This window comes from Amia ocellicauda, chromosome 9, assembly GCF_036373705.1.
Source record: "Amia ocellicauda isolate fAmiCal2 chromosome 9, fAmiCal2.hap1, whole genome shotgun sequence".
In the NCBI taxonomy this organism is placed as follows: domain Eukaryota; kingdom Metazoa; phylum Chordata; class Actinopteri; order Amiiformes; family Amiidae; genus Amia; species Amia ocellicauda.
This window is the reverse complement of record NC_089858.1, coordinates 29,847,628-29,860,431: the sequence shown is the minus strand read 5'-3', so window position 1 is coordinate 29,860,431 and position 12,804 is coordinate 29,847,628. Positions and strand designations below refer to the sequence as shown.

Below are 12,804 nucleotides of genomic sequence, written 5' to 3'. Positions count from 1 at the left end.
TCACCGAAGGGATGGAGAGCGATACACATTTCTTCTGTTCACTCACTTTGCTACTAGTTAATTGCATTTAGTTAATTGATAAATATAATATATTAACATGTCTGTTTTTGAAAGCCTTCTTACTTTACAGCATTTTTTCCTAAAACCTTTGCACAGGACTGTGTAATATATATATGTTATACGATTTTCAACTTTTTATCATATTCACCTTCACCTTTTACATATACTAAATAATAATCAAGAATTATAACAATAATTTCAAGACATTTATAGAACACTGTATGATTAAACTATATAAACAGAATGTCATGTTGAAAAACCCTTTTAAAAATATGCTATAACTAAATTTGCAAACAGAGGTTTCAATGAATGTTTAATCAATGTCTCATTGCAAACAAACCATTTAGTACAGAATTCTACTTAAATGTTATTAAGATACATAGTTAAACAGAAAAGCAGTTTCAGCTTTTTATAAGTACAGGAAAACCGAGCATACTGTGGTTACAAGGAAGTGCGGGTGACTGTCCTCACACTGTAATTAAATCACACATTACTAAATATATAAATCTATGTTATGAAAGGGGGCTTGTATAGATAACATTACCACACTGCTGTATACTACCCACCTTTAAGGGGTTTGTATTGGAGGAGGAATATGGTGTGTAATCTTGAAAGGATTGGTTTTGAAAATAACAAGGAAAGTTGTAAATGTCAGACAGCAGCAGGCTACTGAAAGGCTATGGGTTGTATGCTGTGTGGAGCTTTGTACTCTGCTGTGCTTTCAAGCTATGGATATTGACCAGCATTGGAAAAAAAACAGCACATTGCTTGACAGAAGCTAGAAAGACTGTCCAGCAAAAAAGTATAAATTATTACCTTAACTTTGTTTTGAAGGTGAATTTGAATAGTTTTGTACTGCTATTGTTTGTTAATTAATTAAGCTTTTCTTCTTAATGTTACATAGTAATCAGCTATTCCAGAACTTCAGTGTTAGAACACTATGTGCTCTCACTCAAAAGAGATGTTTTCATTTTAATTATACATTTCAGTATGCTTTTAAGCTCATCAGAAGGATTATATATTCCTTTAAATGGGCCACCTGTCTTCAAAATATAAATATGCATCCATGTATAAAACCTCGAACAAAAGTCAATTACAAATTGGTGACATTCAGAACAAGACAATTACATTAATGACTGTGGCACTTCAAATAATAGCACTAAGTAAAATAATAATAATAATAATAATAATAATAATAATAATAATAATAATCTGGTCTGGGAAAGCACTTAAATTTGGGTGGACAATAATGGTCCCTAACATCCCAAACTTACTTCAATGTAGGACTGTAACACCAAAGGTACTACTGGTATTACTACTACTGTAACGAATATAACTTTAATAATATTAATCATAATAATAATATTGTTTGTATTCTTCATGCTTGTGTTATGGAATGTGTACATTTCAAGGGCAATGGATATAATATACATTTACAGGCTTGTGCTATTTGAGTTGTGTATTTCAATTCAGAGATATGACCGCCATACCGTGTAAGCGACAGAATGTCATAATGAAAGAAAATACGTTTTGCATGGGTAAAGTAGTTTTGATAATACAGGCTATCAATTTTAATCTGAATGAAAGGGGTGGTGTAGACCTTTTATAATCTTTTCAATAGAAGAATATTAACATCTAATAGCCATGTAAACGCTTTAATCCGACTACTTTCTCTTTTGGAAACTATGGGTTCTTTTTGCTCATGTCTGTTCATTTGCGTAATGCAGTTAAATCCAAAAACATTGTGAGTGGCAAAAATGTGTAAACTCCAGCAGCACACCTCTCTCCCACCAATCTTTGCTCCATACTTTTACCCAGTGATCTCTTCTCAAAGAGGGAGGTATGGGCATCAAGCTTATCATTTAAATCAAATTGGTACTGCAGTACAATAATTCTGGTTTTCACCTTCTAACGTTAAACAAGAGCATAAGGAGTATATTTTGCTGACCATGTCAAATTTTCTGTATTCTTTTTTAATGAAATACAAGTATTGTGTACAGCACACAATACAGGTTACTGCTCAGGGACGTGCAGAGAAGGGGTGCAGGGGTGGCCCTTTTTTTTTAAGTTCCTTATTTGTCCCAACCGCATCCTCTCCTCCCCCCAACAAGGCTGTGCACAGCACTGTTACTGCTACCATTGTCAATAATGGTATGAGCTTTTTATTGTCATAGTAACCTTGACGCTAAAGGGTGCACTACGAATGTGCAAAAAATGTATTCAAATTACATCCCTTGTTTATATAAATGAATACCTCCAACGAATTGCCTTGTGTTAGTGTACATATAAACAGTTATATTTGGAATTATCAATCAGAATCAATTCATTTGGATTGACACAATCCTCTACATGTAAACATAGCCATTGTCACATATGCAAATTTTCAGCACAATGGGCCCTATAGGTCCGGAGATGTAGGCATTTTAATATGCTCACATGTAGAAATTTATTATCCATTATGGCAGCTATACCATGTACCCCATCATCTTCAGTTTCTGGTTATAGGTTGAGCATGAACTTATGTGTGAAGTTTCATATGAGTACTGCATTCCAGTGTGTAGAAAATGTGTAAGGTATGTGCCCACGTAGAGGTTATTTTTGATTGGTCCACGGCAGCCATGTTTTTAGGTTTAGCAGTTCGCTATGAATAATGGTGGTAGTATTCTATAGTACCGTCTTACATGCCAATTTTTGGCACAGTGGGCATTACGGTTGTGGAGAAGTGTAAGATGCCAGAAGTTTTATCAAATGACACAACATGTCTGCCAAACAGATCAAACGATCAACTTCTGTTGAATACATGTAATAGAGGGCCATAAGGCAGTTGTACTTTGTGCTTGGAAGCCTAATAATAATAATACTGTTAACATATGGTTGCCAAGTGATACTGGACACAGTGTGTATGATAATTGCTCTGGCTTGTTGGGAAATTAACACAAAATAAAATGCAAAAATCTGAAAGTTTTGGGATCATTTAAAAAAAATCACAATAAATACTAGGCTATATATTTGGCTGTAGGGCTAATGAATGAAGGAATTAAAGATCTGTCTGAGGATAATATGAGGTGTGTTGCTGCTACAAGTACATAAGTAAATTTTAATTGTATTGGGCATAAAAAAAGATAAAATGTTTCTAGTGGGTTACAATCTAAATGTGATTTAGCATTAAACATTAGTGAAACCTTTGCTGGTTACAAAAAAAGAAAAAAATCTGAAAATGCATGAATGTCTGAGTGAAGTTTTTACAGTTCAAAACTACCCTCAAATATCTATCAAGTGAATAAACCTTTGCACCCTTGGACACACGTAAATGGCATTTTTCATTCTTTGAAAATCCTTAACCCTGATGGAAATCAAGGAGTTCAAAAGAATAGGTTCAAATGATTAGGTTTGCTGCTCATATGCTGCTGCCACACAAACCTTCACTGGTAAATATACAATTAACCTTGCACTGACCTATTGACTTTTACATTCAAACTTTTTATAATCTTCTTTGGTTATATACAGTGAGGGAAAAAAGTATTTGATCCCCTGCTGATTTTGTACGTTTGCCCACTGACAAAGAAATGATCAGTCTATAATTTTAAGGGTAGGTGTATTTTAACAGTGAGAGACAGAATAACAACAAAAAAATCCAGAAAAACGCATTTAAAAAAAAGTTATAAATTGATTTGCATGTTAATGAGGGAAATAAGTATTTGAACCCTTCGACTTAGTACTTGGTGGAAAAACCCTTGTTGGCAATCACAGAGGTCAGACGTTTCTTGTAGTTGGCCACCAGGTTTGCACACATCTCAGGAGGGATTTTGTCCCACTCCTCTTTGCAGATCCTCTCCAAGTCATTAAGGTTTCGAGGCTGACGTTTGGCAACTCGAACCTTCAGCTCCCTCCACAGATTTTCTGTGGGATTAAGGTCTGGAGACTGGCTAGGCCACTCCAGGACCTTAAGGTGCTTCTTCTTGAGCCACTCCTTTGTTGCCTTGGCTGTTTGTTTTGGATTATTGTCATGCTGGAATACCCATCCATGACCCATTTTCAATGCCCTGGCTGAGGGAAGGAGGTTCTCACCCAAGATTTGACGGTACATGGCCCCGTCCATCGTCCCTTTGATGCGGTGCAGTTGTCCTGTCCCCTTAGCAGAAAAACACCCCCAAAGCATAATGTTTCCACCTCCATGTTTGACGGTGGGGATGGTGTTCTTGGGGTCATTCCTCCTCCTCCAAACACTGCGAGTTGAGTTGATGCCAAAGAGCTCGATTTTGGTCTCATCTGACCACAACACTTTCACCCAGTTCTCCTCTGAATCATTCAGATGTTCATTGGCAAACTTCAGACGGGCCTGTACATGTGCTTTCTTGAGCAGGGGAGAAAATGTAGAATGTAACAATATGTTGCTTCTACATTGTTACTTCTACTTTTAGGGGACACCATTCTACATTTTGAACACAATGTAATATATGTTTATGGGTAGCCAATTATATTGCCAGTAACTGAGTTATTATCAGCTACTTATTGTTCAAATAAACGTGTTCATGAATCTAACTGTAAATAGGGTGAAGTTTAAATATGTCCACGTTTTCTACCATCATTAAGCAAAGACCATGAATAAGTTATATATGCTCCTAGGTTATATAAAAACAGGTACAGTACAGTACAACAGTACAATGTGGAAACTTAAAATGTTTTTTTATAATAGGAGTAAACAGTAGTGTATTTTCCATAGATATAAAATGCAGTATGAATGCACACTGTTTCTCATGCCGTTGCTGTTTACAATTAATTTCCACTAAAATTCCAAGCTTCACGATTGGTGGTAAAATAGCAGTTAATTAATTCATAAATACAAAAAAAATGTACAGTGTTAGTTCAACATATCATGAAATACGTGAGTAGCAACAATATTAAATTGGGTCATTCAAAACTAATTCCACAAAATAATCCATATTGTCACATTAAAATTACAAGTACAAATCCATATATCCACCCTGAAAAAATCAATAAGGAGAGTCTCCTAGTCCTGGCAGTTTTCCACACCAGTTTAGCTTATTCTTTTGCTCCACTTGTATTCATATTTTCTTGTTGTGAAGCAGGTAGTCACATGACTTTTCTCACAACTTTAGTTAAATTATTCAGTAACACTTTACATTATATCCCCAATTACTGTGTATTTACACTGTAATTACTTGTTAACTACCAGTGTAATTATGCCTATTTACATTGTATTTACACTGTATGCCTAATTGTGCAAGGTTACAATGTTTTTAATGTGCTAGGGTAACACTTTACATTTAGTGTCCCTAATTACTGTGTATTTACTTGGTAACTACCACTGTAATTATGACTATTTACACTATTTACACTGTAACAAGTAATTACCCTGTAAATACACAGTAATTTGTGACACTTAATGTAAAGTGTTACCAATGATTCTATTACGTAATTTTGATTCTACAAAATCAAAAATCATGTTGCAAGGAACAAAGTTGCCCATCAATGTAGAACTTATGTAATTTCTACATTTTTCTATCAACATGTAGACTGGTGTCTCCTCAGCTTAAGTGTAAAAGAGCACCATGACAATGCTGTTATTTACAAGCTAGAGAGGTAGAAGTCTAAGAAAGAAAATGACAGGTTGCTAATGCAACCCGTTATCTGAAAAAGAATACTACCTAAAGATGGATGAGAAATTGCACGGTACCATGGGGAACTAAGGATTTTTTTTTTTTTTTTTTAAGAAAGTTGACCGTCCCTCTGCCTGCTTAAAGTAGTACAGCGCACAGACTTCCTGTCTCATTTTGATGGAGCCAGCAGGGTGACACATGACTTTGTAGCCTTTGATGATAACCTGGTGTTTTTTTTTTTTTTCTTCAGATAACTGGGGTTGCATTTGCAACCTATTGTTATCTTTCAAGTTGAGAATACTACCCAAAGGGGGATGGGATACAGTGTACGCAAGTCATTGTGAGAGAGGCCTGCAGCGAAGCTTAAGGAAGACAACTTTGAGGACACAGCCTACATGAAGGTAGGTACAACTAAAGCTCAAATAAAAGAACAACATAAAAGGGGGACAGGGAAACAAAAGGGACCAGCATACCATTAATCAAAACAAAATCAGGAGCAGGGGCCATGGGCCACACTCTACTGGGAGATACAAACAACAAGGTGAAAAGGAGGCAAGGACCAGCAGGTGCCTGTACACCACCAATCAGATAAAATCAGGAACAAGGGCTACAATTAGCATTTCCAAAAACGGGAGAAAAGTCCAGGCCCGGGTTTGGAGTTTACAATTTATAAACCCGGGGTCCCTGGGGCACCCGGGCTTGATGAAAAATTATTTCATTGGCATATAAACAGGAAAAATAAGCAACATGGAAACAAAAATAAGTAAATAAAAACACAAAGCTCACTCTAAACTTTTCCGATGGCGCCTCTCTCTCTCTCTCTCTCTTGACTGAACTCCTGAATTCTTAGTTTTTTCCTCTTATTTTATTCATTAAACTAGAACCCCCATATCAACAATGTAATACTAAATAAGTAAAATAATTAAAACCTGTATTTTATGTGGAGCTGAAATTAAACACAAACTCAGTTATACTGCATTATTATTATTATTATTATTATTATTATTATTATTATTATGTATTAATTCACATAGTTATTATGTATTGATCATTTGTATATACTGATGCAACCTTGTAGAGCCCCCAGCTGTTTGCAATACCTTGTTTGGATACTTTTTGCATTTGGCTGATTGGCCGTTTACTTCTTATAGGAAGTAGAACCGAACCAAGCTTGGATCGGAACATTTTTCTTGAACTCCTCGTATTCTGCAATAGTGCTCAATTATATTGTACATTTTGCCGACAGGTTACTGAATGAACACTCCCGCTTCAATCTTTTCACCGAATGAAAAAATACACGAAAGAATACATTCGCTGTTGCGCTGTGCACGCAAGTATGATTTTTTTTTGTCAAACCCGGTTTTATACCTATGTCAAACCCATGCTTGTGGGGTTGAGAAATCGTCCGGGTTGCCCAGGTTTTCAGTGCCCCAGGTCCCCGGGCTGGAAACACTATCTACAATGCCATGCTTCACTGGAACATAAGCCAGGTATTGGAGGTAATGGTCCACCGATACACAACAGCAGAGGCCAGAAGCATGTGCCACACAGGCTACTGAGGCTCAGCTGAGAGTGCATGCAGTCATGCATGCCTTTTGCACCAAAGTCCGGTTCTGCACTGAATCGGCACTGAAATGCACCCCAGTACACTGTGCTGCACTGGGATGTCCAATGCACCAGACAGCAGTGCAACCAATGGGTTATACCACCAGAGAAATGGGTTATACCACCACAGAAAGACCACCAGAGATTCTCAACCCTCTCGCTTCCTTTTTGCTGAAAATAGTGCCTTGAAAAGCAATGGGGGTTATTCACAGTACTATCCATATATAAAATATAAATAAAAAATGTATAAGAACAAATCTAATGAAAATTGAAAGCTAACGAGCAACACATTATGGAGACACGTGGTATTCAATCAGTTCAATGCTTCATCAGCTAATCGCAGGTTATCGATTACTGAAGTAATATTAAGTATAATATTAAGAAAGAGAAAAAGGCTTTTTGTTGACTAGTCAGATGGAAAGCCCATGGTGAATGGCAAAAAGATACAGGGTATCTGTGCATTACTGTGTACTGCGTACTATTTAGCACAGGCAAAGGGAGGGTCTGCCTGAGTGACAGCACACAGTGGCCTATAGGCAACCTTGTTAGAAAAATCACTCCTGATTTGACTGAATTCTTGACTATCCATTTTGTTACAGACTTTCTCTGGATTCACCACTTGTATGACCTCTTCCCATATTTTTCTCCCCTGCCCATGTGTTGTCTTCTTTCACAGAGCATGAAGTCAAAATGAGCTGTTCTCACACAGAGTCTGAAGAGAAGCCATCAAATGACGAGCTGGAGTGCAAAATCTGCTATCAGAGGTTCAACGTGCACAACCGCAAACCCAAAATCCTAGACTGCCTTCACCGTGTGTGTGCTCGCTGTCTCAACAAGATCTTGGACATAGGAGATGCGACTCACTGCATCAGCTGCCCTTTCTGCCGCCACGAGACTGAGGTCTCGGAGTACGAGGTGGCCGGTCTACCTGATGACTCCAACATCATGTCCAAACTGGCCACCAGGGACAAGTCCTGGAGTTCGGACAGCAAAGAGGTGGTGCTGACGCCAAAAAACCTCTCTTCCTCCAGCCCTTCCCATGGCTCCTCCAACTGCCTGGTCATCACCATCATGGAGGTACAGAGAGACTCCCCCAGGACACCCAGCCGCAACACCAGCTCGGATTACTATGCAGAACAAAGCCTGGATTCCATATCCGTCAGCTCTCAGAATCAAATTGACCAAGATCTTTTCTCCAAGTTCTGTAACCATGTGCCCAGAATATTGGTCTGGCTTCTGGGATTCTTCTACTTTGGCTCACTACCACTTGGGATTTACCTGCTGGTGATACAGAAAGTGACCCTGGGGATTGTGTGTGTCAGTCTGGTGCCTTCCAGCCTGACTGTGTGTCTGGTGTATGGATTCTGCCAATGTCTGTGCCAGGGCATGTGTGACTGTTCCTCTAGAAGCTGACGGGCACTAACCCCTACTCTGATTCGATGCCAATCCCACCCACCCCTACCCCAGCGAGTGACCTGATCACAGAGACATGATAACAGTGCAGGCACATGCACAAATGAAAAACTCTTGATCACTGACAGTGATCCTAAAATAGGCTAAAAGGTACTTTCCTATCACGCAGTTTTTGGTTGTTCCCGTAGCTCCTTACAACTGTAAAAGGAATGGTTATTTTACACTGAATCATGCCATTGAACATTGGTTTAAAATACAGAGACTTCCTTAAAGAGGAGGCTGATAGAGATGCACTGGCATCATGTAGTAGGTCATGGGAGTAGATGAGCGACAGTATACAGTACAGTATAGCTGTATAACACAGGCCAAGAGGAATAGTTATATTTGCCAAAAACAGGCCACAGCTAATAGTTTCATTATGTCTCATGGGTTTTATTCACAGCTCTTAAGTTTTTTTTAACAATTGTTTTAGAACAGTTTCCCTCAGTATAAACATCACCTTTGTAGCAGCTCCTTGGCTCACTCCACCTACTGGTGGTGGTGAAGGGGGTTCTTATGGCCTTGGCCTCATGGCTAGGTCTATGTTCCCTTAGTCAAGTGAGTCTAGGCCATAATCGATTTACCTTATATTGCATACGTCTATTGACCGAGAGTGAAACAGAGAATGGGTACATGTTTGTAATTTTCGATTTGCGTGAAAGCCAACCTTTTGATTTGGTCTAGGCCTAAATCAGGATTTACAGTAGCAGAAATAAAAGGCAGTTTTTGTCTCAAAGACATCAAATTGTGTGTCAAATTGTTTTAAAATACCTGTCAAGCAGGGTTCAATCAAACTTTTTTGTGTTAGACTTTGCTATCGTTCATTCTGAATGTGTTAAATACTTAATTTGAAACCTCAACATCACAGTAGAGCTCTTAAAATGATTCTGGTAGCTGTATTTTTCATTATATCAGAGGGCAAGGCTTGTTTGCTTAAGAAATACATTTAAGAGTATCAAACTGAAAACAACATTAATCCACAACACCAAAAAATACAGATGAGGTACTTCCTACAACAACTGTCCTCACCTTAAAGGAATCTGATTGGTCAGGTCTTTAAGGACAAGCACAGATCGATAGTTAAGCTTTATAAGCAAATCATTCAGCTGAAGCTGGGAAAACACATTTCGCAACAATTCACAACTCTCATGAGGACAACACACGCACACACGCACACAAGGTCTAAACAGGCAACAGCTAGCATTACGGAAGGATACCTAATGGATTATTCAGTCAATTTGCCATGTTGATATAAACTATGAAGTTACCCTGACAACTCAATTACCATTAAAGAGATAATTTGTGATTTGTGAGGTTCATTGTGCAATCTACTGATGGGGATGAACATGCATTACATGTCATGTGGGTCACAAAGCTGATCACTGTCGATATTTTCAGACTCTCCATTAGTTTGTTGTTTGAGATATTGACTAACTGGCTTTGTGTATGGTGCACGAGCACCCATGAATTCACTGCAAAATCATTGCTGCGCATCCATTGCAGATTTACACTACAAACACCACTCCACACCTCACCTCACCTCAGTCAACTCAGGCTACTTCTTGACATTTAAAAGGATTAATTATTTAATGGTCAGCAAATTGGCTTCGGAGCTTTCAGATGTATTTTTCTTTATAAATTCAAAAGGTTGTAAAATGACTATACTCCTTGTGCAGTACTGCGAAGATGGACATCAGATCCTATGGTTTATCAGTTTGTTACAGAAGTGATATTCTTGAATGGGAAAAATCAGCTGCTTTCAAAACAATGAGCTGGAAAAATCAGTTTAGGAAACATTAAGAAATGTGGGGAAAAAAAAAAACATACAAATACATATACGCTGCCAAATAATATTTTTAATTTCACTGATAGTCTTTAAATTACATTAATATTCAACAAAATATTTGTTGTATCCTTTTGAGATACAAGTTTATCCCATTTCACCAGACATCGATTCCATGGATTTATCTTTTACCAGTGAATTTAGTCCATTTTGTATATACTTTAGACTGAAACTTGCTCCATTCAGAGGGCAAAGTAGAAATAGTTTGAGAATTAAACCTCCAAACTTATGTTCAATTAGACTTGACTATTCACAACATTACTTCAAATAAATGTAAAAGATTAACCATTTATTGCATCATTTGTTGGGAAGTCTGAAAGACAGATCTGCAATAATTTAAACTGAACACAAAATTCCTTTCAGATGAATTTGAACAGAGCTCATGTTCAACTCACTGGGAAGTCTCAACCATGATGATTGTATTCATATCAAAGTAGGTCTTTCTGGGAATTAGTTCAATATTTCACCATATGAAAACAGAAATCCAACTCTAGGACAGATGATTGTGTTATTTTATTTTACCTGAGACAATCAGAGTTTCTAATGTATAACATGTCTTGCTTATTGAATAGCATCTTACAAAAAAGTCTGTGTGTTTGTCTGTTGTTTGAATAGTGTACTATTGGCCATGGTGACCGACTATGCCAGCATAAACTGCTTCTTAGAAACCATCCCTAAGATCATAATAGGATAGTATCTGAGAAATCACACAACAATGCTGATCTTGAACCAAGTACTTTCAGGCTAAAATATCCTTTACCTTTCTACCTTAAAAGACAAACACAGTGCTGTCTGTGTATACTTGCCCATACACATAATTTTTTTGGTAATATGCAGCAAAGTTTACATACAACATGAGAAAGACATGGTTCATTCAAGAAATGGTTATACTGTCTTGTATCTAACAAAGTGAAAGGTGGTAAGAACAGGGTTAATGATGACAGCTGGAGCTCGGTATTAGTTTAGCATTCAAGCATTCTTGGTTATTACACTAAAGGAATTCTATCCACAATATCACTCACCCAAAAACGAACAAACGTATATTATATCATAATAATGCAATCATGTGATTTTCCATGCCCTCTCCAGAAAATGTAAATATCTATTTCAATGTATTCTATCATTTTCTCAGTCAAATTATAATATCAAGAAACATCTATACAGATAATGAATCAGATTCCTTAGAAATTTGTCACAAACTATATAAATTCAACTGATCTGTACAAGTTGTCAGATCCCATATTTTCAGACCAAACTTAGTGTTGCTGTACAAATCTACTACACTACAAGTCCTCGCAATAAGCTTGAAAAAGTATTTTTAGCAGCAATCTCTACATTATGTATGCAATTATTGGCTTCAGTTTCATGTAATAGCTAATTGCCATGGCCATTAACAGAAGGACATACACCAGATACTGGAAGGGAAAGATAACACATTTTATTCAACCAATCCTTCAAACATTCCTATTCTTAAAGATTGCACACCAGGCTTTTGAATTAACTGTCCCTGGTAACAGTTACTTCTTAAAGGGCATGTAGATTAGACACAAGCTCCAACTGCTCATCTGGAAATAATATAAAAGTAGCATTGACGTACATCGATCTGCACATTTATTTTGGATATACTTGTGAACATTTCTCACAGTAAGAAAGAGAAGAAGCACAGCAGAAATGATATGTCAGCATATTCCCATTTTAAAGTATACTCTCAAGATTATTTTTTTAAACATTTTGCATCTGCATTGCCTTTTTTGCTACTCTTTTTATATATTTTTTTTTTATTTAGATGTACATATTTTTTTCCATGTTAACACAGGTAGGAGTGGCAATAAAATAACTGTTCCAATTTGAATGCACTGGGAAATTAATTCTTGTGTCTTTTTTTGTAAGTTTTACCCGACTAATAAAGTTAGGAATCACAAGAGGCTAAAACACCAGTAACAGTTAAAACGAGAAAAAAAAAGACGAAGATGTGTTTTCCTTATAGGCGTTTATCAAGTATATGCCGGCCATTGAGAATAGTTTGGTTTGAAAGATCAATGACCTTGTTATTGAAAAAAGTTTAACATGAACAAAAATAGGACTTTAATATGACCAACGTTTATTAACTTGCTTTTGAAAATTACTTCAAATGAGGTTAATAAATGTACTACATTTACTTGGTGCTGTATGTTTTTTAAGGAAAAAAATACTCTGGGTTTAATATATATAGAAGTTTAATAC

At 36.9% G+C, this 12,804-nt stretch overlaps 2 protein-coding genes across 6 annotated transcripts in view; one reads left to right on the top strand and one right to left on the bottom strand.

The window, feature by feature from the left end:
- LOC136759166 (E3 ubiquitin-protein ligase RNF182) overlaps positions 1–12,433 on the top strand; it is a 28,598-nt gene extending 16,165 nt beyond the window's left edge. For 2 of the 3 annotated variants that reach the window (XM_066714040.1, XM_066714039.1), the window contains 3 exons: positions 5,932–6,082; positions 6,928–7,015; positions 7,963–12,433. In XM_066714040.1, the coding sequence (XP_066570137.1) occupies positions 6,967–7,015; positions 7,963–8,699 (786 nt within the window). In that variant the 5' untranslated portion in view covers positions 5,932–6,082; positions 6,928–6,966 and the 3' untranslated portion in view covers positions 8,700–12,433. The remainder of the gene's footprint in view (positions 1–5,931; positions 6,083–6,927; positions 7,016–7,962) is intronic. The other variant, XM_066714041.1, reaches the window with a different exon arrangement.
- The window catches only part of cep89 (centrosomal protein 89), a 134,857-nt gene that overhangs the window by 43,973 nt on the left and 78,080 nt on the right, over positions 1–12,804 (bottom strand). The window lies entirely within an intron of this gene.